The sequence below is a fragment of the Antedon mediterranea genome, chromosome 8 (assembly GCF_964355755.1).
Source record: "Antedon mediterranea chromosome 8, ecAntMedi1.1, whole genome shotgun sequence".
Lineage (NCBI taxonomy): Eukaryota > Metazoa > Echinodermata > Crinoidea > Comatulida > Antedonidae > Antedon > Antedon mediterranea.
In genome coordinates this window covers 3832202-3859984 of record NC_092677.1, presented here as the reverse complement: position 1 = coordinate 3859984, position 27783 = coordinate 3832202, and the positions used below count along the sequence as shown (strand labels likewise).

At 31.9% G+C, this 27783-nt stretch overlaps 2 protein-coding genes across 9 annotated transcripts; one reads left to right on the top strand and one right to left on the bottom strand.

Moving 5' to 3' along the window:
- Positions 1-327: 327 nt before the first annotated feature.
- Positions 328-24007, bottom strand: LOC140057461 (protein Aster-B-like). Of its 7 annotated transcripts, none has more exons than XM_072103129.1 (19): positions 23549-24007; positions 14200-14259; positions 13408-13455; positions 13001-13027; positions 12254-12475; positions 10308-10437; positions 9920-10004; positions 9698-9801; positions 9244-9339; positions 9017-9097; positions 7822-8019; positions 7446-7572; positions 6990-7139; positions 6529-6650; positions 6172-6317; positions 5405-5505; positions 4954-5106; positions 4131-4447; positions 328-3753 (listed from the first exon to the last, which is right to left on the bottom strand). In XM_072103129.1, the coding sequence occupies exons 1-19, from the start codon at positions 23908-23910 to the stop codon at positions 3613-3615; spliced, it is 2670 nt and encodes an 889-aa protein (XP_071959230.1). In that variant the 5' UTR covers positions 23911-24007; the 3' UTR covers positions 328-3612. The 7 variants fall into 7 exon arrangements, with proteins under 7 accessions (XP_071959230.1, XP_071959229.1, XP_071959231.1 ...); XM_072103128.1 differs by having other exon boundaries at positions 329-3753; positions 4131-4450; XM_072103133.1 differs by lacking the exon at positions 23549-24007 and adding an exon at positions 16503-16668 and having other exon boundaries at positions 330-3753; positions 4131-4450.
- A 61-nt stretch (positions 24008-24068) lies between these two features.
- LOC140057463 (intraflagellar transport protein 46 homolog) lies at positions 24069-27583 on the top strand. 2 transcript variants are annotated; one of them, XM_072103135.1, is made up of 8 exons: positions 24069-24132; positions 24672-24780; positions 24955-25037; positions 25140-25306; positions 25664-25832; positions 26176-26423; positions 26579-26792; positions 27050-27583. In XM_072103135.1, the coding sequence occupies exons 1-8, from the start codon at positions 24100-24102 to the stop codon at positions 27158-27160; spliced, it is 1134 nt and encodes a 377-aa protein (XP_071959236.1). In that variant the 5' UTR covers positions 24069-24099; the 3' UTR covers positions 27161-27583. The 2 variants fall into 2 exon arrangements, with proteins under 2 accessions (XP_071959236.1, XP_071959237.1); XM_072103136.1 differs by lacking the exon at positions 24069-24132 and adding an exon at positions 24163-24267 and having other exon boundaries at positions 27050-27582.
- Positions 27584-27783: the final 200 nt, after the last annotated feature.

The window sequence follows — 27783 nt, the reverse complement described above, 5'->3', positions numbered from 1 at the left end:
TTGGTGTTTCCATTTAGCTGGTATTTGGTGTTTCCTGCTCATGTTCTGTCCACAGATATGGTGCTAAATCGTAGGCCTACCAAAATCATCTCCTCTCACATAACACTTTTGAAACATACTGGTCACGCCATTCCATCATTGCTCGACAGAGCTGCTTAGTAAAGACAACTTGTTGGTAGAGGCATTGTCCAATCACAAATCCTAAAACAAAATGACACGCGTGATTGAAATTCAACAGAAAAAGTCGAGCGAAGACGGTTATTTTCTTATCTTGTCTTTTGTCTTCTGTTTTTTGTTCTATACACAACAAGTATATAATAAAGAAAAATACATATTTCCATAAAGAAAAATCATTTATTTTTGTTTCAACATTCGTGAAAATCCGTAGGCAAATAATATCAATCTCTTCAATAAATTAAATGTACATCCAAATATTATATTAATAAAATAACGCCATATTAAATACCAGCCATCGTAATTATGTATTTTAATTGGTAACAATAAATAAACTATATTTCTATGATACAATACTTACATAATAGATCGTTACTGACCGTTTTGTCCAATTTTAAAAATATCTAATATCTATTTTTTTTAGCACAAATAAAGACAAAATACGCACGATCAAATGTACGCTCGAGTTACGTACATATTTTTTAAATATACAATACAATAAATGCCCTAAACCCTTGTCTACAACTTTATGTGACAAAAAATGTGATGTGCCCATATATGGACATGATGATGTCATATCACTACCATATTTGAGCATATCACTACCATATTTGGGCATCCCACGACCATATTTGGGCACACTTTTTTATCAAACTAGTTTGATAGTGTGGACAGAGCTTAAAGCTGGGTACCATCGTCGTACAGCATAATGGGGTTCCCTGAAGATGAACTAATAGAGTTCAAAATATTGGGTTGCGATGGTTTGTCTCATTAATATAGTATATTATTTCATACAAATAATGAATGTTTATGAGTTGAATAGGGATATTATATCTACACATATGGAATATTCGACTGTACTATTGAACATGATAGGTTAAATAGTCAATTTTTAAACGAGTATAAATATCATCCCTATTCAATGAATACAAAACATTCATTATTTATTAATTTATAACTTGTTAGTGGTGATAGGGTTTAGTGTTAATTTTTAGTTTGAACAAACATAGGACTTGAACCAAACTCGTGAGATGAAAGGGAAGGTACTACACCATGAGGTAATCACAAATAATGTAGTGTTATCCATATGAGATTTAACTTAAAACATTAATAAATTAATATGAAAACTATCAACTGACATGGTGAAAATGACATTAGTATCATGTGAACGGCAACGAAAATTAAAATGAAAACTCTGAAAACTTAATCAAATCATAAGAAATAATTGTGGTGGTACTAGATCTTGTAATAATATAACAAGATACATAAAAATAACATAAAACATGTTTGTCTACAGTAATATAAACATTATAATAATATTTAAAACAACAACCATAAAACAAAACCAAAACGAAAAATGGCCAAACTTAAAGCAACACACATATTGAGTAAATTAATAGTTAATAACATAATTTTACAATTAAAGTTTAGATGGTTACTTTCATAAGAATATTAAGAGACAATATGATATTATAAACAACATTTTACAGAGAGGTACGAATGAAACACAGAAAATGGCTCAAATGAATTATGAGTAAAAATAAAATCACAATCGCACTAACAAAGTAACTTGTACTGTTCCTTTAATTAACCGAGCTGGTGGGTATAATAGCTTACCAATATGTTTAACGCTGTTTATGTTTTTGGCAAAACTGAAAATGTTTTTTCTTATAATCATAATAATATAATGTCTATTAATTATTAATATTATTAAATCCTTATTATTTATTTATAGATAAATTAAAACACAGTGGAAACCCTACATTGGCACACACCTATATAAGGGGAATGTCTATTTGAGTAAAATTCTTGTGAAATTATCGAGGCAATATATTTTAAAACTACGACCAACCTCTATTAAGGGGACATATTTTTGCATCTCTAAAGGGTTCTGCTGCAATGTAATATGAATAATATAGTTATTTTGTGTGTATAAGTAGTACAGTACACTCTGCTTATTTTTATAAAAATATTGATTGGAGACGCTCTTTAGATTAGATTAAATATTTTCAACTTGTAAAATCTGGAATCAATAAATATACATTATCGGGTTTAATCCATGCTACAAGGTGAATTTTGATTTGATGCAAGTTACATCAGTCAGTTTAGAGGCTACCTATATCAAACAATATACAGAATTTACCTTTAAAATGACGTCATACTAAACAGGTAAAACTATGTACGAGGTTACATTTATATAATCTATACTCTGTTTAAAGGCTAACATTTAATAAGTTAATGCTTAAAATACTCCAACCTGTAAAGCCTTGTCTACGCTATCAAACTTTATGTGACAAAAAAGTGTGATGTACCCATATATGGTAATGATATGCTCAAATATAGTAGTGATATGACATCATCATGTCCATATATGGGCACATCACATTTTTTTGTCACATAAAGTTTGATAGTGTAGACAGAATTTAATACTGTATTATAAAAAAACAAGACCCTGATGGTGACCGAGGTTAATTTTATCTGTAATGCATGTGCGTTGACATGAACAAAAGGGTTTTGCATAATTATGCAAAAATCAATTACAATTAGCATATTTATCATCATTATGTAATAATAAAACTTAATTCTATCAATAAATCAATTCTTAATTTAATTATACTCTATGGATGCAACAATATGATAAACAAATTTAAATAATATTAAAAATTTGGAAATGATTACTGCAAAATTCAATCAAAGGGATTTTAATAATTTATTAATGATTTAAATTTGAAATGTTTGAATTTTCCGTCAATAAAGTGTATGATGACATGTTTATCACATGACTTAGAACTGCAATCTGATTGGTTTATTTCTGGCACCTTTATCTTTACTGTAGTACTGTAATATAGAAATGTCAAGATGAATTTAATCGTAAATTCATCTAGACAAAAATTCATTTTTGATAAGAACTAAACAGAGTAATTAATAATAATTAAAATTTAAGAATAATACCTACTCTATATGTTCCATATATAGTTACCGCTATATTTAGTCGGAGTAAAATTTAGAAATAAAAAATTCTCGAAATGCAACAAATTGTAAACAAACTTGAGAAAAACAAATACATCCAAAAATTGAGGTGAAAAAAGGTGATAATATTCACCCGATTCTCAGTTCTGTATCTACAAATATGAAAATATTTGCCGCGATCATAGGTATATTTTAACATACAGCAATACATGTGTATCACATGTGACACCTGTATAACTGAAGGTTAAAATTTATGATACAGGCTTTTACATGTGCTTCACATGTGATGCTGTATCTTAGAATGTGCCTACGATACTGACACCAATTTAGATACAGCACCTAGAATCGGCTGTTTGATAACAATGTTGTGCGCGATTGGACAAAAAACATGAATATATTAAAAATTTATGAATAATTAAAAGATATAAACTATTGTTATAAAATAGATATATTATCTGCATTAGAATCTCAGGTGGGTCCATGATCGTTTTCTTTGTCACGTGACGATATCGGTAAATGTTGGAGTGCTTCACTTGCAAACTTGTCCAGATTTGATAGTGAAGATATTGGGTCTATGTCTGATTTTAGATCTTCTAACGCTGTCTCCATCTAGAAAAAACAGAAGAAGAAAATAAAGTAAAAATACAACATTGTATTTATGTGTCTTGTTACACAGAAAGAAGGGAATGGTCAGATAAGATATTTATTTCTTCTTTGTTTATACAAGGTGATCTCTTCAGTCAAAGACTCTTTTTCCAGAGGGCCCAGTTATGATCAGTGGCCGTGTTGTACTAGTACACTGGGGTAACCCCATACTCGTCTCAAAAGATGAACTAGGTTCTTTAAAGTGCACATGAGCTAGATGTGTACACTGGACCTACAGTTTATAATCCTGCTCATACTTATTTGTTTTCTGATATATTTAACCAGATTATATTTGAAATTCATGCATGTACCTGAGCTTTAAAAAAAAAAAAAAAACCAACCTGTCTCATGAGTTGAACACATAAACTAATAATATCTCTCCACTTTGCGAGTTCTTCCTCATGGAATATCTGCTGCTGTTTGATCAACCTCTTCCAGTCTTCAGCAGACGCCGGCACCTTATCAATCTTATCAAACACCTCACTCCGTGTCCACAGGTTCCTATCGAGACTTTTGCGCTCTAGATGCTGGAGTTGAGAGTATAGGAAGACATTGACCACAACCAGAAGAAACAGTACTAAGCAAATCGCAAACATCACGCCACGAGAGGTGGACTGTGTGCCACGTAACCAGGGAGGTAAGAGGTACGATAACACTCCTGCTAAAAAATAATAATACTGAACAGCTCTTAAACTTCTTTCTCATAGGGCTATAAAGCATCACACTTTTTTTGTCGTACTAGTTTGACAGTGTAGAAAGAGCTCTACATTAAAAATAAATTTGAACACAGTTGAGTTTTTGGATTGGATAACATAAATAGTGTTGTAAAAATCGTTGCACTGAGAATACTAATATTAGCATAGAATATTTTTTATTATTTTTGCTAAAATAATTGTGTTAATGGATTTTTTTTTATTTGCATATTGTGATAATGTTTTCATAGATGACATTAATTTAAAGAAAGATGTTTAAAAACGTGGAAAAAAAATTAATAATGGTAGTGATATGACATCATCATGTCCATATACAGAAATTTGATAGTGAAGACAGGGCTTAAGAAGTCACCTACAGTACAACAAAATGTGTATGATATGTCCAAATATGGTAGTGATATAACATCATCAAGTCCATATATGGACATATCACAGCTTTAGTTACACTTACCAGTGTTTTGGTCATGTACTGATATACTTTTCTTTAATGGACGTTGGGAGGAAGTGCTCTCATCTCCTTCTTCTTTATGACTTGGGATTCTCCTTCGTTTCACCTTCCTCTTTTTACCACTTACTACTTCAAGATTTTCTCTCAGATATTTACCTTTTTGCAAAACAGAAAAAATATAAAATCACAATTCTGGAGTGAATATAAATATACATAACATAAATATTAACATTTATTTATACTTTTAATACAGAAATGTATTTTTATGATCTTTTTTGTATAGACATAAGACATACGAACAGTTTTACTTAAAACTTTTTTTGGTCTATAAAATCACCAAAACAAACAAAATTTCAAACAATACTTATTTGTTACTAAACAGTATGATAAAGTAATTAACAAATTGAATTCCAAATAATGAATGTTAAATGGCAAATTAGTGGTTGTCACTTACCTAGGAATATATAGCCATTCTTGAGTCCAACATGAACCTGCTTTTCAATAATATTCCTGATAAACCAAGATGCTTTGGTAAAATTTATTTCAGCATGAACACTGTGGAAAAATGTATTAATAAATGTTGAAAGAATAAAGCTCTGTTTACACTATCAAACTTTATGTGTCAACAAAAATGTGATGTGCCCATATATGGACATGATGATGTCATATCCAAACCATATCTGTGCATATTAAGACCATATTTGGGCACATCACACTTTTTTTGTCAAACTAGTTTGATAATGTAGACAGAGCTTAGGAATAATGTTAAAAAAGGATAAGAGAAAAACTAATTATTGAAAAGAACTGATAAGATTCTATCGTACACTTGAAAGTCTTCCTGACAAACATTTACAAGATGCTCTACATTAACAAAGTCTAAAGCTCTGTCTACACTATCAAACTTTATGCAACAAAAACATGTGATGTCGACATGATGATGATGTCATCACTACCACACTTTTTTGTCAAACTAGTGTTGATACTAGTGTAAACAGAGCTTTCGAATCAAGTCTTTGGGAGTTTTTATTTCTTTCTTTTTGTGAAATATATGGTTTTCAACACCTATTCATGGGACACCTCTATTAAGAGGACACTTTGTTGAATCCTTCAGGTGTCCACTTATTAGGGATTCTACTCTATACTGAAGATTAAAACATAGTAAATTTTGCCAAAACCAGACTTTTTCGAGTTTACATTTTTTAAATAGTTGTTTATCCTTACCACAAACGACATTTATTTTCGCTGACCCGGGTGATGCACCAACGACCTAGAACATGAAAATTGTCCGAGTATGGTATTCCTTTATTTTCTACTTTATTTGTTGTTATATAGCAGCTTCCCTCTTTACTAAGATCACGATGGAATGTCTAAATGTAAAAAAAAAAAACAATGAACAAAAAACCACAAAAGAAAAATTTGCATAAATCATGTCTTAAACAAACAATAAATGGTAAACAAAATTAGTATAAATTATACTGTTTAAAACGAAAAATAAATGTAAAGAAAATTTGCATAAATTACAATGCCTTAAATAAACAAATTTGCATAAATTGTATTGTGTAAACAAATAATTCTTACTTGAGTTTCTGTAACTTGTGAGGATTTCGGTCCAATATTGCTGTTTATGGGAAATATATACGTGACCACTCTAGAGTCTTTTGAGCTATCTTCTTCTGTCCTCCATTTTCCAATTTCAATATCTTAATTTTAAAAAAAATAAAAAATAGCATACTATAATGCACATTTCACTTTCATGCTCTAAAGGCTCTGAATCTGCAACATTATACTTTATACATGTGCATAGATTCTGTTAAAGGGTGACACATTTTGTTAAAATTTAGAGCCAAATACAAGCCTGTAGTACCTTTTTCAAGACGAAACAAGCACTAAAAGTGCAAGTAAATAGGCCTAGGTCACGGAAATGTTCCAATCTAGGCAGCAGAGAAAGTACATCTGCTAGGCCAGACCTCTTTTGATACTATACAGCTTTTAGAGAGTTGAGTTGATAATGATGGTGACGTTTAATGATGATGATTTACCTGTACTTTTTCTTGCTTTAACATAATCTAAATAAAATACTGAATCTTCCGCAAATAACAGTTTAAACAGTGTTTCGCACGATACTCCAAACACCTCATTTAAATATTGCTTCCCTTGATGCATGTCATTGCAGCCGCACAAAACTTCTTCTGGAAAAACAGATGAAAATAAAACTATTATTAAAACTGTTAAATAATAAAAATAATTATTAATAGTAATAAAATAATACTAAGATTACATTTTATTGGCCCACTTAAAATGGAAATTCATTTTGCTTGGCATAATTAAGATAAAAAAATAAAACAATAAACAGATTGCACAAACTCTATGGATCAATGTTAAAATATTAACAACAATCACTTTATAAAATAATACGCATTTATTTATTACGGTAAAAAAATATTACAAACAAACAAAATCAGGCTAAAAGAATTACAATTATTAGGTGCAATTACCTTCGGCTTCTGAGTAGTCGGAGACATCAATACGAGGAGGATCGAGACCAGTTAGTAATGGTGGTGCTGTTGTACCATTTTCATCCTCTTCAATAATATACTCAACATCTTTTACAGCAGGTTCTTCCTAAAATATATAATCAAAATCATTGGTGTAACAAATATTCTAAGAACGTTGTGGGTAGCTTCAGAGATGCTAAAGACTTAAAGGTTTTTAAGGCTCTGGATACTTTATGTGACAAAAAAATGTGATGTGCCCATATATGGACATATCACTACCATATTTAGGCACATCACACTTTTTTTGTCAAACTAGTTTAATAGTGTAGACAGAGCTTTAAGCAGATTTTAAAAATAATCTTTGAATTGTACTAACCCTTGACTCGGACAAACTGAGGTCATCTCCATCACTACCACGACCTTCAGAGGCCTGACCCCTGGATTTGTCATCTCCACTGTCTTCTGCTTCTTTACTTGGAAATACATAATCTTCTGGAAGCTCGTCTTCGGGAATTCCAAGGTCATATCCGTAATTACAATGTATCCATTTCCAGAACTCTACTGGAGGCATTTCCTACGGAAGAAAACAAGATTTGATTTTTGTAAAACAGCCTGTGGAAATAAAAATTGAAAAGGGCATTTTTGCTGGACATTGTCGCAAAAGTGACGGTAGCCAAAAACCAATTTCAACATTTATGGCAGGAAAAAAACCTGGAAAAATTAAATCCACTTTATTCATTTAAAGGCCAGAAAGTGCATTGAAAATGTTTCCTTCAACAGAACATACTATACAACAACAAGATTTACAATAAACAGCATTAACTTTGATAATGAAAACAACATTAAAATTTAACCACTTTCTAAATAGATATATTTTTATATTTTTATATAAATCCAAAGGCAAATTACTGAAAAAAATGACAATGCTGTGGGTATCAGTGGCTGGATCTCAATGGAGATACAAAAATAAAAAGCGAAAAGCTAAATCAAAACGAAAAGCTAAATCAAAAATATAAATATATATTTATTTAATGTAATTTATCTAACTTATTTGATGAACTGTTTGTCTTGTACAGTGATGTATTTTTATGTGAAGCGCCTTTGAGCACAATAATTATCTATAGAAATGTTGTATATTATTATTATTATTATTAAAAACTATAATTAAAATTCCAAAATTTAGTGTCAGATCTTGGACTTATAAATAATATTGTGCGCACAAATCCAGTGAGACAATTGTATAGCAAACATTATTGACATAATTTCATTAAACATCCACATATAGTACAACTCTTCTTAACAATTTTGTCAATCTTCTATCAACTAAAAGTCGTAGTTAGTCATGTCTCGGGTCACATTCTATGGTCACCGTACAGATAGGCTACTACATCAGTACTTCTATGAATGGATGACTAGTTGGTGACAAGAACGCTAGTTGGTCATACCCAGTACCGTTTTGATTTTACGATCATTCGGGAAACCACCTCACGACGACATGTTTTTAAATCCAACACAGACAATGTGCACACGTTATAAAAACTGTATACTTGGCATAATGCCAGCATACTCACCAGTTGCATGAGTGAATTCTGCCATAGTTTGAAGATGGTCATAAACGATTTGTCTCTAGACCCAAATGATGTAAAAAAGTACTGTGGAAAATAAAATGAATCATAATTCAAACAAAAAATCAATAAACACCTTGAAATTAAAACTTTTTCAATTTCATAAATGTTTTAATAATGATGTTTTTTGATAAAAAATGTCAACAATAATTGTAAAACTAACTCTTTTTTACCTTTTCTGTTGCTGTAGTGACCTGCAATGCATTTGGTATGAACCGCACTGTCCTTTCTTTAGTCACTGCCGTTATGTCCTTTAGTTGAATTGTAAGCTAAAACAAAAAGAATCAAATAATTTAGTAGAAATTAAAGTAAAAATCCTCAAAAACCCCATCATCTTTAAGCTCTGTCTACACTGTCAAACTTTATGTGACATACCTATTTGGGCACATTTTTTGTAACATAAAGTTTGATAGTGTAGACAGAGCTTTAGACTGGCCAAAATCTTTGGATTTCCAAAAAATCTTTTAAACAGTATAAACAACATTGCAACTTGCATGGGACATTTCTATATAATTGAATCAGCGGTTTGCATCAATTATTACATTTACAGCTAAAAGTCTTTGGGAGAGGTTGTAGAATTGAGGTCTGCTGTTGGGACCAATATGATTATAATAATAATGTACTCACTGTTGTCTCCCATTTGAATATATTTGCATAAAAACACAGGTAGTTTTGTGTAACATACATCCGTCCATGGACTAATATCTCTTTTTGTAATGCACATGAATAATCTGAAAATACAGGATTCAAAACTTGATTTTAAATTTGTGGAATTTGAAGTCAGTCATCAGCAGAAAAAAAAAATTAAGGTCAGAGGTCACTGCACCAACAATTTATTCTTAAACTCACCGACTGTTAAACGCTCTGTATCTGGAATACCTTTGAAAAGTTTCTGAAATTCCTCACATCTTGATTTGTAGTTTGATTGAAGGACCTATAAATAAAATGAACATAAATAACAACACATCACTAGAGGTGTGGGAGTAGGTAGAAGAGAAGGGCTAAGATTGGTTTATCCAGATATAACTACGCACAAAATAAACTAAGGAAACTCTAGATGGAATGTACAAGACATCTACAATTCTTTTTTTTTGGTATCGTTTTCTCACTCCAGAGAGAAGGGCTAATGTTGGTTTATCCAGGTATAGCTAGGCACAAAATACACTAAAGAAAGATAATACCTTGTTAAATACATAAATATAATATTGAAATACATTTTATGCTTCGAGACACTTACACTGTACCATGGAGTTGATTTGCGGACATTTTTTTTCTTTCCTAGTTTAGGTGATCGCTTTCTGACGGTGCTGTTGTCAGCTGCAAGGTATTCTGGGACTGATTGTGATGTTGTCATACCATTCTGATTGCTACAAAAAGAAAGTTTACATTTAAGTTATAAAACCGGTTTAAAAACCTCAAAAAATAAGATAATAATAAGAAAAACCATATTAAACCTTAACATATTTAAAAAAAGGCTGTGGTGTAAATTTAACGGTAGTCTTAACAATGCTTTTAATCATTCACAGTAACATAAAGTAGTAACTAATACATGATAAATAAATTTAAACAGTTAACATACACTTGCAAAATAATCAAAGCCTAATTCTCCATAAATGATTAGCAATAATTAATTTAATTTCAGCTATTAAACTTAGCATTATGAATTGGAGATATTATAACAACAACAAAACCAACAACAAATACGGTACTCGAACAAACGGCAGGTCCAAATTTATCATTGCTTTACAGTATTAAACTAAGGAACTGGGTACAGCACAGATGCATATATTGACTGTTAGTAATAGTAGCCTCCTACATTGGAAATGAGTTGAGGTGAGGGTAGGGGTTTATAGACTAATACCTTTGATGTGAAATACAGTATGTGTACAAAATACACAAATTGAATATTTACATTTCATTCAAAACTGAAACTGCCAAAGAACAACAATATCTAAACTTGAGAATTCAACTGGTTTTTATGAATTTAACAGTTCAATTTGAACAATAAATATATCGTGTGTGAGTGTGCTAATCAAACTAGGAAGGGTACAACTGTACCTCTATGCTCAAACAGAGCAAAGACGAAATAAGACTGAGACATTACTATGGTTCAGTGCACACAGTTGCAATCAGAAAGACAATATGAGCAATAAAATAATTTCCAGGTCAAACATATTCATATCCAAGCTCAAATGAATATAATTATGAGATGATAAGATAAACAATGATTACCGTACCTGGATAAATTTATAAATTTATGAATATTTATTAAGTACTGATTGTCAATAAATCCTGATGAGTTTAGTGTCTGACTTTCTATGTGATTAAAATTATTGATTGTTCTAAAAAAATCATAGCGATGACAAAGCCTAAGTCTATAGTTCGGGCTAGCTGACAGACTAACGACAGAAATAGAGATGATTAGGATGGAGATGGAAAATTACACAAATCAGAAATGGTTTTGGTAGTCTATTTCGTGCCTAGCTTACCTGGATAAACCAACAAATGCCATTTTACTCGAAGAGCAAGATATATTCGAAAAGTAGAAAATTCAACACCCCTCTCCATAAATGATACAGTCCACAAACCATTTATGGAGAGGAGTGTTCAATGAATGTTCTACTTTTCGAGTATATCTTGCTCTTTGAGGAGAATATGGCATTTGTCGGTTTATCCAGGTAAGCAAGGCATGAAATAGACTTATTAAGTCAGATAAAATACAGTAGAATCCTTTAAGAACATCCTCTATTCAGGGGACACTTTCTTATAACAAACGGGTAGAAATACATAGTATAACGCTAGCCAACCTCTATTTCAGTGGACACCCCTTTTAAGAGAACAAATTATTATTTAAGGTGTTGGCTTGGTAATCATTTATACTAATTTGTTGGAAAGAATTTGAAATAAGTAATTGACTTTACGGTACGTACACAAAATACTGATTTTCACTAAGACAACTACTGTGTAATACTACAACAATCTAAATACTGAAGTACAATATTAACAAATGAACATGAACAAAGCAATGGTGATTGCATGGGACTGTTATTACAATATAAAATTAACAACGACATGCGATCGTAAACAAAGGGCCACTGTACGTTGCCGCAGAGCACATTAAATACGTGTGGTTATCCCTCTTCTATAGTGCACCACTGACATAGCAACGACAACGTTGAGTACCTGATTTCTCGTAGCTCAAAACGACGTAGACGATCGCCTTGGGAAGACCGCTTATTACGTATTCCACGGGCTCGACGTACTTTCATTTTATGAGAATGCGAAAGAAAGACGTCGAGCGGTGTACGTGACTTTACCACGTGCGTCACTTTGGTGTTGGTGGTCGGTGCGCCTTTTGACACAGACAATGATTCTGAGGAGCATGGGTCCAAATCCTTAATGTTGCTTTACGTTAGGATAAACAATAACTTACAATAAGAAATGCGTTTTTAAGGAAATCTGTATGCAAACATCCTAAACTATGTGATTACTTGCAATTATGGCATAAGAGGGGATTGTTTTAAAGTTAATCAAAAGAAGATACAGCAGCAGTAAACCAAACTTAAAATGACCACACAACCACTCTTAATCATAAAACACAATATGATTTTTTTTTTGCGTGGGGGGGTTAGGCAGGAGTGATTTTTGTCTAGTTACATAAAAAACTTAGGTATAATGACCCACTTTTCAGCTTGATTCACTACACTTGATATAGAATGTAAAGAAGATAAAATCTGTAACATGCATGATCAAAATTGAATTTATTTGGTTGAGAATTCCGAGGTAAAACGGGTAACACAAATAAAAAAAACGTTATGGAGATCCAATTTGTATTACACAAGAGAAAATAAGAAACATCAATTTACTTTTGATTATAAATAAATCAATTATTTTAAATATAAATATGAATCAAAATTATTGTTATAATACCTTGCATTCCTATCTTCTGATTTGATGCTAGAAGAACAACAAATGTCAAAATATCATATTATAATTATATTAAAGCTTATTAGTGAACGGCACATGGTACAAAATTAACCAATTAAATGTCTAGTAGTAATATACACTGTGTATTATGGTGTTGTAAGCTCTGTCTACACTATCAAACTTGTTTGACAAAAAAGTACTGAATGATGGGCTTAAATATTGTATGGTGGTAGTGATATGCTTAAATATGGTACTGACACATCCTATTTTGTTGTCACATAAGTTTTATAGTGTAGACAGAGCTTCATAAAACTAAATAATATAAACAATGACACTAAAAAAAGAGCATAGAATCCCCAAGTAGGAAAGAGAATGACATGAAACAAAAACAAATGAAGTGATCGTATTACCTGAATGATAACATAGAATGGGTTGAAGAGGTGGAGGAAGAAGGAAGGCTGAAAGAAAAAAGAGGATTGAAAAACCAACACCGGAATAAAAAAAAAGGAAAAAAATAGGGAAAAAAGAGAACTGTTTGTTAAATTATTGTTAAAGATATATCGTCCACCCCGAACAAAAATTTTTTCCCGATGTTTTTGATGAATATATCATGTTAATGTCACATAATAGGTGACGGACTAAAAATTGGATAAAAAAATTATTTACTCTGCAGAAACCGAAATTTAAAGCAAAAAATTGTCAAATTGACTAGAAGTCAATGGGTTTTTGGTTGAATATAACTGATAATTGTGTCTTTTAACAAGTGAAAACATAATTTTTATTTTTCTATGGAAGTGATTCACTTTACTATTCAAAGTTTTTTTTGTTATTAATTTAATTTTTTAATTTTTTGGGGGATAAGCTGGATTTAGATGCGTAGATTAACAATCTAGGGCTCTGTCTACACTATCAAACTAGTTTGACAAAAAAAGTGTGATGTACCCAAATATGGTAGTGATATGTCCAAACATGGTAGTGATATGATATCATGTTCATACTATACTAGTATATGGGCACATTATATTCTTATGTCACATCAAGTTTGATAGTGTAGACAGAGCTTAACTCTAAAGTTATTTGAAAGCATTTGATTATTGTTTAATAAACCTTCCTATTCTCCCTTAACCAACGATTTACTAAAAGCATGTGACAATCGTTTTGTTTACGCTCTATTGATTTTGTAGTCATGTGCCAGGACTTACCTTTCATCACCTGATTGGCTACATTCGTCAGCATTAACATCAGAAGATTCACTATTTTTACTAAAAAAAAGAAAAAATTATGAAAGAATAATTAAAATGGAATACATTCAATCTTATATTTTTAAACATTCTATCAAAGTATACCATATCACTTCAATCTATGTGTCGTCGGTCGTCGTCTAGACCTACTGTAAAGCTCTGTTTACACTATCAACAAAAAAGTGTGATGTGGCCAAATATGGTAGTGATATGCTCAAATATGGTGGTGATATGATGTCATTGTGTCCATATATGGGCACATCACATTTTTTTGTCACATAAAGTTTGATAGTGTAGACAGAGCTTTAAAAACCTGTGTTGTGGTGGGGAGCGACACCCACTGACCCCACATTCGTACAATGAATTAACATGATATAGCTTGTTCGTCGAAATTCGAAAGCTCCTTAAAGCTTGGTTCCCACTAGAACGTAACGCAAGGACGTAAACGCAACGCAAGCGTTTTAACCAATGACAAGCGAAGTTATAGACAGTTAGCAATCACAAGCGAATAAGCCATCGCTTGTGATTGGTCAATTCACTTGCGTTGCGTTACGTCCTTGTGTTGTGTCACTAGTGGGAACCACGCTTAACTTAAGGAGTATACAGTCCAATGGTATGACTGAAACGTACAGTCCTAAGAATACAGTAGGATTACGTCTGAGTAGGAAAAAAAATAGGTTTTCTTATGCAAATTATTTAATATTATCATGATCTATACTTTAATTCCTTATCTACAATATACAGGTATGCTGATGCAGTGAGGTAATAAAAAAACAGATGGAGAAAAATAATTGAATGTTTACAAAATTAAATGTTTACCAAATGAAACATGGTATTACAACTGTAGAGTACAATGTACCTAAACTCTATCAATAGTTGTCTTATCAGTACACTAGTACATTATGGTATTACAACTGTAGAGTACAATGTAACCTAAACTCTATCAATAGTTGTCTTATCAGTACACTAGTACATTATGGTATTACAACTGTATAGTACAATGTATCCTAAACTCTATCCATAGTTGTCTTATCAGTACACTAGTACATTATGGTATTACAACTGTAGAGTACAATGTAACCTAAACTCTATCCATAGTTGTCTTATCAGTACACTAGTATATTATGGTATTACAACTGTATAGTACAATGTATCCTAAACTCTATCCATAGTTGTTTTATCAGTACACTAGTATATTATGGTATTACAACTGTATAGTACAATGTATCCTAAACTCTATCCATAGTTGTCTTATCAGTACACTAGTATATTATGGTATTACAACTGTATAGTACAATGTATCCTAAACTCTATCCATAGTTGTTTTATCAGTACACTAGTATATTATGGTATTACAACTGTATAGTACAATGTATCCTAAACTCTATCAATAGTTGTCTTATCAGTACACTAGTATATTATGGTATTACAACTGTATAGTACAATGTATCCTAAACTCTATCCATAGTTGTTTTATCAGTACACTAGTATATTATGGTATTACAACTGTATAGTACAATGTATCCTAAACTCTATCAATAGTTGTCTTATCAGTACACTAGTATATTATGGTACTTAACTATTGTACTGTAATGTACATAGGTAAAACTATAATAAGTATAAGTGGTCCTCGAAAGTACTTAAAAACACATACAGTATTAAACAAGCTAAAAATACATTGAACCATTTATACTAACACACAGTAGAAATTGTAATTATGGCTAATATATTGAACAAAAAATATATTATTAAAAATTTACTAATATGAAAGTTTATTATTATATTAGTATTATATTAACTATAAATATTATGGTACTACTGTATAATTGTACTGTGCTGTACTACATCCCAACCCATTTTTCACTTCCCACCCTCACTTCCAAAGCCACTATTCTTCTGAATCAACCACTTGTAGTGAGTAACATTGCAACAAAAACTGTCCTTAATTTTTAAGTAAATTTATAAACTTTAAAATTAAATTCAAATGTAGATAGATAGTTTAGTACATAACTTTAATATTGTATGAATATTATATACACCAAGTTAAAATTCTAAGTACAGGACATAAAGTTGTATCAAATCGCATCACTTCCATCAGTGCCAGGTACATATCTTTACCACAATTTGATCTTGAGATCGTAATAGGGAATTCCCCTACAGCTCAAACAAACTCATTCTTCCATCATTCAAATAATTATATATAAAATATAAATCCAATGCCAAACAAAAAATAATTACTTAATAAACACTTAAATAAATACTACCTTTTATTTGACAGGAATTTAAGTTCTGGGATGAAATTTAAAAAGACGAAATCCATGTTTGGACGTCGTTGCATTGAATCAGCAGGTTTACACAAGAAGTACAGGATTGGCTATATGTCCTTCACATGATCATGCCATATAAACATCCTTTAGATTATACCATTTTTATAATAGGGGGTTTAAATCACATTGAGGTAATAATAATAATAATAATAAGATTTTTATAGCGCACATACCACTCCAGAGTGCTCAAGGCGCATTTAAAAATAAAAAAGAAATAAATCATACAAATTCCTGACAAATAAAATGCAATTTCTTTGGAGGGTCCCCATCCGTTGTCGTTCTGTCGAGGTACTATAAACACATAGATTTCCATATGTTGATACTGAATCTTAATGGTTTATTCCACACACACACTTTTCTAAATTTATCTTAGAATTACTAATTTAATTAGTAGTTACATTAACAAAACTTTTACGGTAAAGTGTACCGGAAATTATGAATTTAACTTTTAAGAAAATGAAATGTACAGTATAATAAATTCTTTTTTACAATTTAAAGTAACCTTCATAGGTCAGAGGTCACAGGATATGGATTTCACAATAACTGGGGACTAGTAAAACAGCGCTCAATATAAATTCAGATGATCAGAAAGCAACAAGATGTTTCGTGGAGGACCAATGAATTTGGTGGGAGATTAATAATTTTCGCGGGGGACCAAAGGCTTTGGTGGGAGTTCAATAGGTGGGGGGAGGGGAGGGGGCGGGGCTGGGAGAGTACACCAATGACTTTGGTAAGGGGGATGTAACTTTGGTATACATCATTCAAAAAAATATTTTTATTTAAAATTTCTTCTGGCAGTGGCATATAGTCTAGACTGTAATAAAGTCTAGGATATATTTTTCACTGGCTATGTATTTTTTTCATTTATGAGCACACCAACTCTAACTTACAATGCTCTTTTGAGCCAATTTCATGCTCTGTGATTTTGTTTCAATGTACAACGGAGTAATATTAATATTACTCCATGAAAGTACTAAGACTTTGACTAACCAATTAACTGAACAACAAAGAATGTTTGAAAGTGGAACATAAAGTCAAAATGGTACATAATAGTAAGAGTACTGTTATTATTGTACCTGCATTTTTAGTCATTATTTTCACGTATAGCTATTATTAAAAAACAAGCCTGTAGACAGAATTTTTCACACAAAAGGTGCTAGGCTAGTTTACAGATGGCCTGTTTACAGGTCTTGAACCCTATACAAATCATGGAAAGGATGCTAGTTTCTAGGTAAATCTTTCAACTCTCTCAAATTTTGTTTGAATTGAATTTTTAATTTAGAAATGATTTGCCAAACTTACAGTTTCGCTTTTGATTTAATTGCAACTTTCTTCTTGATCAGTTTTGTGACTTTCTTTATTTTTGGGCTCAAACGTGGATTGCATTTCTTTGGTTTTTGTAGCGTCGCATCACGGCTAAGAGTAGCCGATTGACATCTGTTTTGTACTTTATACGCATCGCTCTCGCAAGTTGAGCTATCATCCGACATTAAATCTGGTACGCTGGTGGTTCTGTGTCTTATTAAAGTCGGTATATTCAAGGTATCTTGGTGCACGTATTGCACCGTTGGTGAACTCGTCACCAAACTCGTTGCTAACGTTACTTCATTTGTGATAGTTCCAATGATCTCATCCTCATTTTCTTCTTGCCTAGTTCCATCTTCACTCTGAATATTTAACTTCATCATCCCAGCAAGTAAAAAAAAAAAACGTTCAGGTACTCGTAAGAAAATAATCCAACCGAAAAACAATGTTTAAACCAATGATACCAACAAATACATTTTGTATGGCTTTACAATTCAGTAGCAAAATAATACGCATCCACTGTATATACGAGATACCAGTGTTTTTAATCAACTGAAGTACACTGTTAGTACAACACGAATGACAGGCAAACTCTGAACTAGAAATGATGTAAAGTTGACAGGGTATTAGGATAACAAAACGTTAAACCATCCAATCAATTCATCCGCATAGGATGGGATCTTCTCTCTCATTGTTTAATAAATTCCTGAATAGATTTACTGAATTCAGGTCAATTCACCTTCAGTAAGCAACACAATGGTATAACAACACCACAATGCTACAGGTAAAATATTAATTCTATACAGAAACGTTTTCCATCCATATAATCCGGTGTGGTTTGATTCGCTGGTAACAACACTCCTTTGGTCAATAAAAAGAAAATATATTCCGGAATATTTCCTCTAAATGATGAAAGTTCAGCGTTGTTTGTGGTTTTAATTCTCTGTTAAATACACAGTACTTTTTATTTCCTATCAAATATTGTACAGTAGTACGTTTTATAATGGTACAGCATAGATTACCGCATCACACATGAATATTATGCCAACGTTGTTTAACGAATGAATTGGTGACTGGTACAAACAAAGCTTCAATACAAAACATAAAGTCATATGATTTTAGGTTAAATAGCAATGGAATGCTGATCTTCCATAAAAGTTTCCACTTGTCGAATTCTAACAATGCAAGCAGGATCAGATGATGGCGTAGTTCACGGGAACGATTATTGTTCTTAATCTGTGGATCAACAGACGTAAAAAAGAACAAAATGCAAATGGGAGGTCAATTTATTTGCTAAACACGGTTAGATTGTTTGGGGATTACCTGTTTTCCGGGAGTGGAAAGTTTGGTTGTAGGAATTACAGGTAAGGTCAAGTTTGTTGATTGTGTTCTACTTATGTTTCTACTTTTTGGGGAAAAAGGGCTATTTTCAGTTTATCCAGGTAAGCTACTGTAGGCATGAAATAGACTAAACAATATTATAATAATGATTAATTTGCAATGTTTAATTTCTAAACCTTATTTTCAGGTAAAATCGTTGCTAAATTAATTCATTGATTTTTAGTATATCACCCGGCAGTTTAGAATTTGTTCTCTACCTGTTAGTGTTACTGTTATATTTGTAACTGGTAAAGTTTAAAATTGATATTATATTTACACAATAAAATTATTAATATGTAATATTTTTCTGTTTGGAATTAATATTTAAACCTTATTGTCAGGTGATAAAATATATATGTAACATTTTAAATTAATTAATTAAGTTTTTTCAACGGGCAGTTTAAATTTTGTGTAAAGCGTGGTTCCCACTAGCGACGCAACACAAGGACGCAATGTGATTGCTAACTGTCTATAACTTCGCTTGTCATTGGTTAAAACGCTTGCGTTACGTTTACGTCCTTGTGTTACGTTCTAGTGGAAACTAAGCTTTAATAATAGTGATATTATATATATTTGTAAAGTCTGGTAAAGTTTAAAGTATATAATTATTAATTTGCAATGTTTTTCTGTTTGGAATCAAATTTCTAAACTGTAGATCTTCAGTTATAAAATAAATATTTTAGTCTCATCATGGCATGATTTACATATTTTATTAATAAAATTAAATACTGTATTAATAAACATCATTGGCAATTTATAGTGTAATATCATAACATTTTCATTATCTTTTTTCTAATGTGTTCTATTATACTATTCTGTATTGTAAGTATTATTTCTTGAAACAAAATTTTGTAATATTATTTCTTCAAAAAAGTAAAAAGTAAAAATAAATTTATGATTAAAAATATTTTGATAAAAACAAAATTATTTGTGCTTTCCAATTAATTTTCACAAAAGATTAGAATAGAGTTGTGATTAATTTTTTCACTCTATATTTTAATTTTAAGATTGATATCTCATATCTATTGATATCTGTATACCAGCATTACTGTAACATGTTTTATTACCAACTTAAAACCAAGATAAGATGACGTTGAATATGAAATCCTGGATCATAAAATGCATCCTATTTAATACAAAAAATGATTAATATGAATTATAATAATTATGTGTAATATCTATAAATATGAATGATGTCATTAATTTTATATTAATTTATATGCAGTTTATCAACTTTTAACAGTTACTATGAAATTATAAACTACCTGTACTTCTTGATAATTATTTTTGCCAGAATATTATTATTTATTAATTAACTGTAGGCTATTGCTAGCTCTTTCCCGTTTACAAAATCTTGAATACGCCAATGCTGTATTTGAAGATGTATTGTATTGTCCCCCAGAAACATGAAAAATGAAGATTAATAAAATCAGACGTTGAATATGTTATTTTGTAGTTTTATTAAAAAATGTTTTCTCATTAAAATGACAATAAATGGTAAAATTCAACGAAAACCCCATTGGATGGCAGCCAATTTGACTATTTTTTTGCTTTAAATTACAGTTTTTTCAGGTAAATAATTTTTTTTCCCGATTTAATTTTTTTGTCAAAGTGTCACTATAGTATGCGACATAAAAAAAACTTGAAAAAAAAAAAATGTTTAGGGGGATAATATATCTTTAAATTATATAATTTGAAATAATATTAATTAGTAAAGAATTTAATATTATTCAAGGCTACATTATTACATAAGCTGAATATTATTACGGTATTAGATAATCTATGGAATCAATTTCTCCTATACAAATCTCAAACCTGGTTTCCAGTAGAAAAAAACCCGATGATGCAGAAAATAGAACGGACAGTCTTTGTGTGGCGGCCTGTGTTACAATGCTTGCAGCAACGTCGAAAGCTTCCTGGTGGTAGGTAGATTAACAAACGCGCTTCTTTTGGTAAAAAAAAAAACTCTGGCAGTCAACTTTAAAAACGTAGTCCTATAAGAATTTAAAATCTGCATTGCTGGTCACCAGTGACTACTGGTACTTCATAATACACCGGTACTGCAAGTCATCATCTTAGCCGCGATTAAGTAATCTTATTTTCTATGAATGAATGACACAAAACAACTAGCCAATCAGATCAAAGCTTTTGTCTCCATAGCAGCCAACAGGATGCTAAATGCACTTATTAAACTGTTTGGTGAAAATTCCTATTGATGGGTTCTATTCTTGTTAAAAACAATGACGGTGTCAAAAAGAAAACAATAGGTAGCGTATAGTGGAATTGTGTGCACTGTTTAATTTCTCTCTTCACTGGTTGAGGCAATTATTAGTATATCACTACAGTATTAGGTTATTAGGGATTAGGTGACAATTTTACTACAGACGACTGCAGTACTGTTCAATAATTGTTATTGCAATAATGAATGACTAGTTTGTTTAAATCAATGTTGAAATTTATCAGGCAGTCACTGCAATAAACAGGGGTGTAGGATTACCCCCAAAAAAGATTTTAATTACATAAATAGGTTAAAAGGGTTCAGAAAATGTAGTTATTGCAATAGAATAATAATGCTTCATGTTATTTCTAATAAATAAAAAACAAGGTAAAGAAATAACAAATAATATCTTCATTAATTAATTAAATTCAAAAGAAAATGACTGTGGGTATCAGTGGCTGGATCTCAATGAAGATTGGAATGAAATAAGCAAAATGCTAAATAAAAATGATAATAAAAGTAAAACAGCCAGAAAAATTAGCAGAACTTAAATAAATTACCAAAACAGTATTCATTTCATATTAATTATAATTAATTTTTTTTTAACAGTACTCTATTATTTTATTAAGAAAATGTTTTTTATCATGATGGTTTTTCACAAGATCATTAATTTTTTAGATACTAACAATATTTTATGTCTCGTTGCTGACTCTCATCACCTACAGTACAACAAAATGCATACTACAGAGGGCAGCAAACATAAATTTGTACTTATTCCTACTTATGAGTAAGTTATAAGGATGGTTATATGAATAAAAAAAAAAGAAAAGGAAACCGGACTGCAGGCACAAGTTAAAAACAGAAGGAAGTTGGTGCATTTGTATGTTATTAAAAAGAAAATTCACAATTTAACATTACAAATGTTATTGTTAAATTGTGAATTTTAAATGTCTTTTTTACTGTCCGTAGTTAAAATCTTAATGTTTAACTATAATAATGATAATATAACTGCATTAATATTAAGTATAGCATACATCATAAACTGTAATATAATAACATATCATCATTCTTTATCAAAACATCTAACCTGCAGAAATAATCTGATCACCTGATATACAGTAATTAATAATCAGAAATTGTATTTAAATAACATACCATTAAAACTCACAATGAAAGCCATATGCTACCGGTACATTATATGCAGGTGTGGTGGTCATTTTAACAATTATATAATTGACAATGTATTTTATCATAATTTATTTCAAATAGAATTTTTAAAAAAACACTATAATGTTTTTATTGAATGTACACTTTTGAATTTATTTTACTTGAACTACAATATTTAGAGAACAAATTACAATAATACAATCAAAATTTACCTACTTTTACAAAACTACAAAAATCTCTCTCTCTCACTCGCTGATCCCTCTTTCTCGCATTTCTCTCTCTCTCGCTGATCTCTCTTATATTACAACTGAGATTATTTTAGGGTTATGCACTTGTCAATTGTATGACCCACTATACAACCCCCCGGAAGAGGTGCGTCATTTACAAGTATTATTAATGCAGGGGTGTGTAAAAAACCTAGATGGTACGTCACATCAATGAAAAATGGCGTGTCAATATCCATCACTTTTTCTTTTCTTTCTTACATTTATTTGGCATCTCAATACATAACATTAAAAATACATCAATAATATATATTATCACCTTTATCATCCACCATTCATGAAAACATTGGCCCTTGGGGATTACAGTATCCTCTTTAAAAAACAGTAAAAATAATTGACGCACGGGTGCGTCATGGTATTCAAAAGTATGACGCACATCGGACAAATGACGCACCTCTCCCGGGGGTCGTATAGTGGGTCATACAATTGACAAGTGCATTATTTATTGATCAGTGATTTTTATAATTTGCAACAAAAAAATAAAGGTTGCCAGTATAATCACATGAAAAACTAAAAAAAAAGGTATGTTTATTACCTACTTGCTAGGCCTACCTGAGCTAGAGGTAGACCTAGGTCAAATAAGTATAATAATATTAATATTAAAATTTATAAATTAATATTTGTCTTACCTGGTAAGGCTGTGTGAATCTCCATTTGTTCCACCTAGGCCTACACCAGATAAAGTAATTGGTGCACTAGCATTTCTCCGCATCGATGGATGATCATTTTCTTTTGAAGTCTTCCCAAGATTGTCCATATTCAAAGAACCCGGTGGTGATGATGTGGTCAATCCAGGCTCTCTCTCCGCCGCAGTCCCAGTAGTAGGCGATTCATCGGCTTTTCCGCCGCTGCTCAAACTACCTGCAAGTGGTGAAGGAAGAGAAGTCGGTCGGCCTTCGCGATTACCTGTCGTTGGTGATTCTTTACCCTCAGCAAGTTCTAAAAGTGTCCTCTGGCTTGAAAGCATTGACCGTTGGGGCTTCTGGGCCATTCCAGAATTAATATGCAACAAATGAAAACTAAAAATGACCTTTATTTACATTTTTGAGAACTCAAGATTGTAATAATGATGTTGATTTGCTGATGGGAAAAAATCACCTCATTATTTATCAATACTGCCCTCATTATATTTGAATGAAGTGAGCCCTCTATTAATAATCAACATACCTGCGATGGCCAAATGGCGGATGATTCTGAAGACGAAAACGGAGGAGTAAATTTCTAGTTTTTAAATCATTTATAAGTATTATAACTAAACAAAAGTACATGTAGCTATTAGAGTAGTATTTAAAGTGGATTTGGGGCTGCAAAAAATGATAAGAAATGGCTTTAGTTGTTGAAAAAACAAGTAAGATTCGCGGTTGCTAGGAAGAGTGTGTGGGACGCTCTCACCTCATTGTCATAATCATTGATTGACTTTTGATTTAAAAAGACACTGCCGGGGAAGGCACCCCGGGGAATAGGCCTAAGTGTGATATGATGATGCCTCTATTATGCTATTACCAGCCTCTAAAGATGATGGTAATTTTTAAAAAGGCCTACGTCTGCCCACACACTTTGGACGCATTGTAAATGTGCAAACATAATAATTAATATTGATTGGATTTTTATTATTATATATATTATTTCAGTATGTACCGGCATTATCAATAATAATAATAATACTAAAACTAATGCTACTGTATTCTATTATTATAGCCTATGTTATGATATACAGTATCTGATAATTATTTGCTTTTGTTATTTTTACAGGCAAAGATCGTAACTAACCAACCATACGACGAGTCTCTAGAAGTGCCGGACGCAGAAGAGGTTGCTTCAAATTACACTCCTAGCCCACGAGTTCCTGCAGGCTTCCCAGGTACAGGTATAATAGGCCTAGGCTAAACCTAGATAAAATTAATCATATCTTTACACCTTTTATTTATTATCAACCCTTCTTTTGTAGATAAACAGAAATTTATTATAATAGTTAATACAAATATATTTAAAATTCTTTTTAATTGATTAATTATTCTTCTCTTTCTGAATAAAGCTGGGATTGGTTTGCGAGGAAATAGCACGAGCATGACGGACAACAGCGATGATGACTTTGAGGACGAGGTTATGACAAAGAAGGTAGAGTAGACGAACTAAAACCTCTTGTGTGGTCAATCATTTAAAAAGTATAACATCGCAAAAATGATATTAATTTATTTGTATTTCATGTTTTGTTTGCAGGCTTTAAACCCGCCAAGGCAGACGGTACCACCAAAGCAACGGCAAGTTTCGGAAGACGATGATGATGATGACGATGAAGAAGAAGAAGAAGATGATGATGATGATGATGAATCTGGATCAGATTCTTCTGATGGAGATGGCGATGACCCCCATGTGGCATTAGAAGGGTGATCATTTGTTTAAATTAAGCTTACAAAGCGGGGTTACCCCTGTGTACTAGTACATCACACAGCCACTGTCACTCACAGCCACTGATCATAACTATAAAAACAACAACAAAACAAAACAAATCTATAAATTACATTAGAGAAATGGCCACAGATCAACTGGTTTGTGTTTCGTTCTATAGCTTTCATTACACACAGATGAATTACATCTTAAAGGGTTTAAAATTACTTTTGATTTTTATCAGTAGTATTTTCTTTATCTAAAATGTACAAATTAACAATATTTTTATCTTTTAAAAGCCTGTATATTTTGAATTTGTACCATGCTTTATTTGGTCTCCTAAAATTGTTTTATAGCGCTTACGACCCAGCCGAGTATGACACTCTGCCTGTGAGTGAAGAGATTAAAGATCTATTCCAATACATTACACGATACACCCCTCAGACTATTGAGTTAGATCACAAGTTGAGGCCATTTATCCCAGACTACATACCAGCAGTTGGAGACATAGATGCTTTTATTAAGGCAAGTTTTTTCATTTATTTTTAATGTCCTGTTTGACAATCGGTTATTGATTGGGTTAGCTTAACTAATTTACATTCCAACGCACGTCACCAACCAACTCGATAATAGCACCAAATAGACAAAACTTTCGATCCGAATTCATTCACTATCCTCTGTAAAGGTTGCAATCACGTTCACAAGAAAAACATAAACACAACTACTTAAACAAAGTCTTATTATAAGTCTTTGGGAGTGGAGTTGCAAAAAATCTGACATATGACAGGACTTGAACCCAGGACCCTTGCATTGATAGCCAAGCATCATAGCCACAACTCCACAATTCTTTTTCTCTCTGTCCTTACAGATCCCAAGGCCAGACAACAAGCCAGACACATTAGGTCTATCAGTGCTCGATGAACCATGCGCCAAGCAGTCTGACCCCACGGTCCTTGACCTGCAGCTACGTGCAATCTCCAAGCAGACTACATCCAAGACGATGCAAGTCAGGAGTATAGAGAACGCGGACAAGAATCCTAAACAAATAAAAAACTGGATAGAAAGTATTAGTGACTTGCATAGGTCTAAGCCACCACCTACTGTACATTACAATAAGTAAGTGTCTAATTCGTGCCAAGCTTACATGGATAAACTGACAATCTAGCTCTTTCTCCTCGAAGAACAAAGACTCGAAAAGTATAAATTTTCTGACTGAGGGCTATACCTTAAACAAACTGTTTTCTCAATACACCATGTTTTTCTCTCTATAGAACAATGCCAGAAATTGAAGCCTTGATGCAGGAATGGCCAGAAGAATTTGAGGAGCTTCTGAATAAGGTTGGACTACCAACAGCTGAACTTGACTGCACCCTAGACCAGTATGTGGAGATGATCTGTGCCATTCTTGATATCCCAATCTACCAGAGTAAAACTCAAGCTTTGCATGTTCTCTTCACACTTTACTCGGAGTTTAAAAACTCTCAGGTTAGTTTGAATAAGCTGTAAAATTCTGCCAAAACTGATGTAAATTGTACTTATTTTTGTTAATAAATAGGGGCCAGAGGCCTAAAGTAAATAAAGTCAGGCGATAAGCCTGAATGAATGAATTTATGAACCTTTGTCAGGACTCGAACCCACAACCTTCAGATCACTAGCCTGGCACTCGTACCTCAAGTCCACCCTACTTGAATGTTCAGTATTATTCCAAAAATACGACACAATCTTTTTCTTCTTTATTTCAGCATTTCCGTACATTAGCAGAGGAGAATAAATTGGACAATGCTCTCAAGGAAAAACCAGATGAACACGACTACAGCCAAGAGGAGGTTGATCCAGATAGGCTGGTGCTCTGATTCTTCTTAGAACTTTCTAAATGCTGTCTGAACATACTCTAGATTTACATTTCACTTGACTGTTGAGTCTTGTTCACACTAATAATTGTTGATTTGCACATAAAAATATGACTAGTTGTTGACCATTAAGACTTCTTATCGTAACTGAAGTAAACAAGTACTAAGTATTCTGGCATGATCGTGCACTAGAAGATGTCACTTAACAGTGACTTCAAATCCAGCCTCTTTCTATTTCTTCTTCTTTCTAAGTATTGTGTACAAAGGTTTGACATAACATTTCGCTTGTATACATATAGTGCAAACTGGTCCACATATTTAACTTCTCACTGATATTAAAGATGAAAAAAAATATCACAACATCAATTAGAATTTACTGTACAGTAGTATTGTTTCTGTGTATATATTCAATAAACTTATTTGGAAACAGGTATTTAAATTGCTGTTTAGTGTTTTTTTCAGTGCTACTGCACAATGGAGTTGTAAATATTTTGCTTAATCTCAATTTGTTTTTTTATTTTTCTGTCTCAAAATGTACTGCATCCGTCTTTGTTTTATGTTTAGACTACAAAGACAAGCCACTTTGGCTTCTGTGTATCTAACCCATAAAACTGTTAAATGTTGAA

Excerpts from the sequence above, each read along its gene's own strand:
- LOC140057461 (XM_072103128.1), bottom strand. The coding sequence starts at position 23,910 with ATGGCCCAGAAGCCCCAACGGTCAATGCTTTCAAGCCAGAGGACACTT. Across the intron at positions 7,140-7,445 it reads CGACTACTCAGAAGCCGAAG|AAGAAGTTTTGTGCGGCTGC; the intron begins GTAATTGCACCT and ends CTGTTTTTCCAG. Across the intron at positions 4,451-4,953 it reads AGTACATGACCAAAACACTG|CAGGAGTGTTATCGTACCTC; the intron begins GTAAGTGTAACT and ends ATTATTTTTTAG.
- LOC140057463 (XM_072103135.1), top strand. The coding sequence starts at position 24,100 with ATGGCGGATGATTCTGAAGACGAAAACGGAGGA. Across the intron at positions 24,781-24,954 it reads AGTTCCTGCAGGCTTCCCAG|CTGGGATTGGTTTGCGAGGA; the intron begins GTACAGGTATAA and ends TTCTGAATAAAG. Across the intron at positions 25,833-26,175 it reads ACATAGATGCTTTTATTAAG|ATCCCAAGGCCAGACAACAA; the intron begins GCAAGTTTTTTC and ends CTGTCCTTACAG.